Here is a 3324-nt window from a genome sequence, read left to right as displayed (position 1 = left end):
AATAAAAATACCCTAAACACCCGTCTCCCGGGAATAGGCATAAAATCAAGCTAAAGACAAACTCTACTCAAAATTGCATGAGGAGAGACCTAACCAATATGTTTCCATCGGTGCTGGGTTGTCAATACATGGGATCAGTTTATATCTGGTTTGTGAGGTTGTTTACCCCTGCCGTTTTCCCTTGGCCCCTGCCCTTTAAACCTTGGGCAAGGGCCATTTCCCCGGCCCCCCCCCCCCCCCCCACACACACACACTGACTCCGTTCAGAAGGGAGGGCTGGGGGCAGAGGTCACGGACACTGTAGCCTCCTTAGTCCCACGTGGCTCAGCCGAGCCCCACGGGCCTCACGGCCTCCCTGCCTGCCCACCCGGCTCAGTCCCTGCAGGCCAAGCAGCGAGCCCTGCTGCAGCAGCTGGACAGCCTGGACCAGGAGCGCGAGGAGCTGCGGGGCAGCCTGGACGAGGCCGAGGCCCAGCGGGCCCACATGGAGGAGCAGCTGCAGAGCGTGCAGAGCGAGAGGGAGCAGGGCCAGTGCCAGCTCCAGGCCCAGCAGGTGGGGGCGGGAGGGGGAGGGGGAGGAGCCCCCAGGTAGCTGGGTGCCTGCAGGCCTGTCCCGTGTCTAGGGATTAGAAGGGGTGGGTGTCCCCAAGGGAGCCAGGAAGTGTTCCTCGGGCCAGGTCTGAGCCTCCCTCTGTCCCAGGAGCTGCTGCAGAGCCTGAACGGGGAGAAGCAAGGCCTGGAGCAGGCGGCGACAGACCTGCAGCTGACCATCTCGGGGCTGGAACGGGAGCTCGAGGCGCTGAGGGAGCGGGAGCGGCTGCTGGTGACCTTCCCGGACCTGCACAGGCCTGCCGAGACCCAGATCCAAAGTAAGGGCCCAGGGATGGTGCACGGGGCACGCTGGGACCCAGGGCAGTGGGACACGGGGGTCTGCAACTCCCCAGCTTGTGTAGACAGGGACAGGGAAGGCCAGAGGTGAGGTAACTGCCCAGGGTCACACAGATCTGGCTTCCTATGTAGACTGCTCATCCCCACCTGTCAAATGCCAGTCCTTGCTCGACTTCCCTGGGCCCCTGTCCGAGCATCTCCCAAACCACACCATGCGGCCTGCATCAGGGGCACAGCCCCAACTGTCCAGGGTCCCGGACCCCATGGCCCAGGAGTGCTAGGGACCCGTTTCAGCAGAGGACCTGGGTCCTTGGTCTGGCCCCTCCAGCCCTCCCTCTAAGCTCCAGGGGTGAATGCATTCACAGAGCCGCCAGGAAAATCCATGCAGTTTAACTGGCCACGATAAGTTGTCATCCTGAGCGCTGACCTATCACTACACGTCAGACTCTCTGTTGCCCTCTCCGCTGTCCTGCCAGGCAGGGAGCAGCCGCTTTACAAATCCAGGACCAAAGAGGGCAGGGGCTCGCCCCGGAAATTTCAGCCCCAAGGAAGCATGACTCCCTGAGTGATGGGGAAGCGCATCCTTGCGAATCCCTGGCTCATGCCCAAGAGCGGCCGCGTGGCCTTGGGCAATTCATTGTCTCTCTGGCCTTCCAGAAACGGGCTTGTCTATTTGCTAGGTCTGCACCCAGCTCTCAGCTTCTATAATGTAGCCTCCTAGCAGGTGGGGGTGGGGAGGGAGGCCAGGCCTCGGGAGAGGGAGGATGATGGGAGGCCCGTGCACGACCCTGCCCGGCTCCCCTGTGCCTGCGGGCCACCAACCACGCCTGCCCTCCGAGGCCCTGTCCTGCTGGGCACCAGGGGCAGACCTGGCGCACAGGCTCCGGCAACGTCATGGACGACATGGAGAGGCAGGTGCAGGCCAACGACATCCGCATCCGGGTCCTGCAGGAGGAGAACGGGCGGCTCCAGGCCATGCTGTCCAAGATTCAGGAGGTGGCCCAGCAGGGGGGCCTCAAGGTGGGCAGCCTGGGCCCTCACCCGCGAGCCCACCCTGGGAACCTGTTGAGAGCCCCCTGACGCAGGCGGCTTTAGGCTACTGCTGGGAGCATCCTGTGTGTGTGAAGATGGGAGGCTGTCACAGGGCCTCTAGCTCCAAGTCCTCCCCGCCGGCCCTTCATACTCTTATTCAAGCGCAGCCAGGAGCCTAATCAGAAAGCAAACCTTCCCACCCTTCCTGCCGCCGAGCCGGCCCTGGAGGCTTCCCAAGCCCTGCCCCTCAGAGGAACGGCCATGGGCACTGGCCGGGCCCTCCCTCGCCCTCTCAGGCTGTGCCACCCTCTTAGCAGGGGAGGGGGCCTGGTCTTTCCAAGCTTGGCTCTCTTTGCAGCTGATCCCGCAGGACCAGCTCTGGGCCCGTTCCAGCCAGGGAATCCAGGGAGCAGCACCCGCCGTCCAGGCCCAGAGGGTGTCCTCAGGGTGAGCGAGGCTTTGCCAGAGGGGGGGCTGATGGGCGGGGCGGGGCCCTCTTGCTCACAGGGGCTCGTGCCATCTGGTCCTCCTCAGGCTGCTGGGCAGGTGGCACTCACCTGGCAGCAGGGCAGCCAGTGCGAGCAGGATCCTGCCGGGCCCGCGCCGGGCATCGCCATCTCCGCAGTCCTGCGGCCGATCCAGCAAGTCCCCGCTGGAGGATGTGACCTACTCGACCACCTGTGCCCAGAACCCCATCCAGGTCTTGGCCAGGCTGAGGAGGAGAATGTCACCAAGCCGGGGTCCGGCCAGCCCTGCACACCAGTTCCAGGAGCCGCCCATGTAGCCTGCAGTGGGTGGGGCTAAAGGACGGGTAGCTGGCAACCCCACCCAACGTAATAAAGCCACACCATCTACCCACAGCGACCTGGGGCTCACAGCACTGTCTGAGCCGGGGCAGAGCCTTGCTTCCCCGTCCTGGGCAGGGACCACCGAGGCCCCCGCCATGGAGATCAGCCAGCAGAGGCCTGGTGCATCGTGGGACCTCAGTGAATGGGAGCCCCCGACGGGCAGTGGGAGAAGAGGGCTCACCGAGGGCAGAAAGAAGCTCCCAGCACCCGGGCCAGGTGACAGGCAATCGTTTGGCCCCCATAGCAAGGGCCAAAGGGGGCGCAGTGACACCCCAGAAAAGGGCAGGGCCAGTGGAGGGGTGTGCAGGGGTGGAGAGCAGCTGGAGGAGGGTCCACTGGGGGTACGTGAGCTAAGAAAGGAGTCTGAGGCTGGGGTCCCTGCTCTGGACTCGGCAGGGGGCAGTGACACCTTCCCTAGCCCCAGGTCTGAACTTGGGGCCTCCCGGCCTGGCTCTGAGGACATTCAGGACCCCTTTCTTTGAGGAGTCCCTTCAGGAAATGAGAGTCACAAAGGGGATCCTCTGGAACCTGGAGACTGGAATCCCCAGGAGGCTCT

At 64.1% G+C, this 3324-nt stretch overlaps 1 protein-coding gene across 3 annotated transcripts in view; it reads left to right on the top strand.

Annotated features, from left to right (window-relative positions):
• Positions 1–2784, top strand: part of CCDC157 (coiled-coil domain containing 157) — an 11131-nt gene extending 8347 nt beyond the window's left edge. The window contains exons 7-11 of one of the 3 annotated variants that reach the window (XM_014447145.2): positions 377–553; positions 701–869; positions 1769–1908; positions 2279–2367; positions 2455–2784. In XM_014447145.2, coding sequence (XP_014302631.1) covers positions 377–553; positions 701–869; positions 1769–1908; positions 2279–2367; positions 2455–2704 — 825 coding nt within the window. In that variant the 3' untranslated portion in view covers positions 2705–2784. The remainder of the gene's footprint in view (positions 1–376; positions 554–700; positions 870–1768; positions 1909–2278; positions 2368–2454) is intronic. The other 2 variants (XM_023746022.1, XM_014447144.2) reach the window with 2 other exon arrangements.
• Positions 2785–3324: the final 540 nt, after the last annotated feature.

The sequence above is a fragment of the Myotis lucifugus genome, unplaced genomic scaffold (genome assembly GCF_000147115.1).
Source record: "Myotis lucifugus unplaced genomic scaffold, Myoluc2.0 scaffold_617, whole genome shotgun sequence".
Taxonomy (NCBI): domain Eukaryota; kingdom Metazoa; phylum Chordata; class Mammalia; order Chiroptera; family Vespertilionidae; genus Myotis; species Myotis lucifugus.
This window is presented reverse-complemented; position numbering and strand designations above follow the sequence as displayed.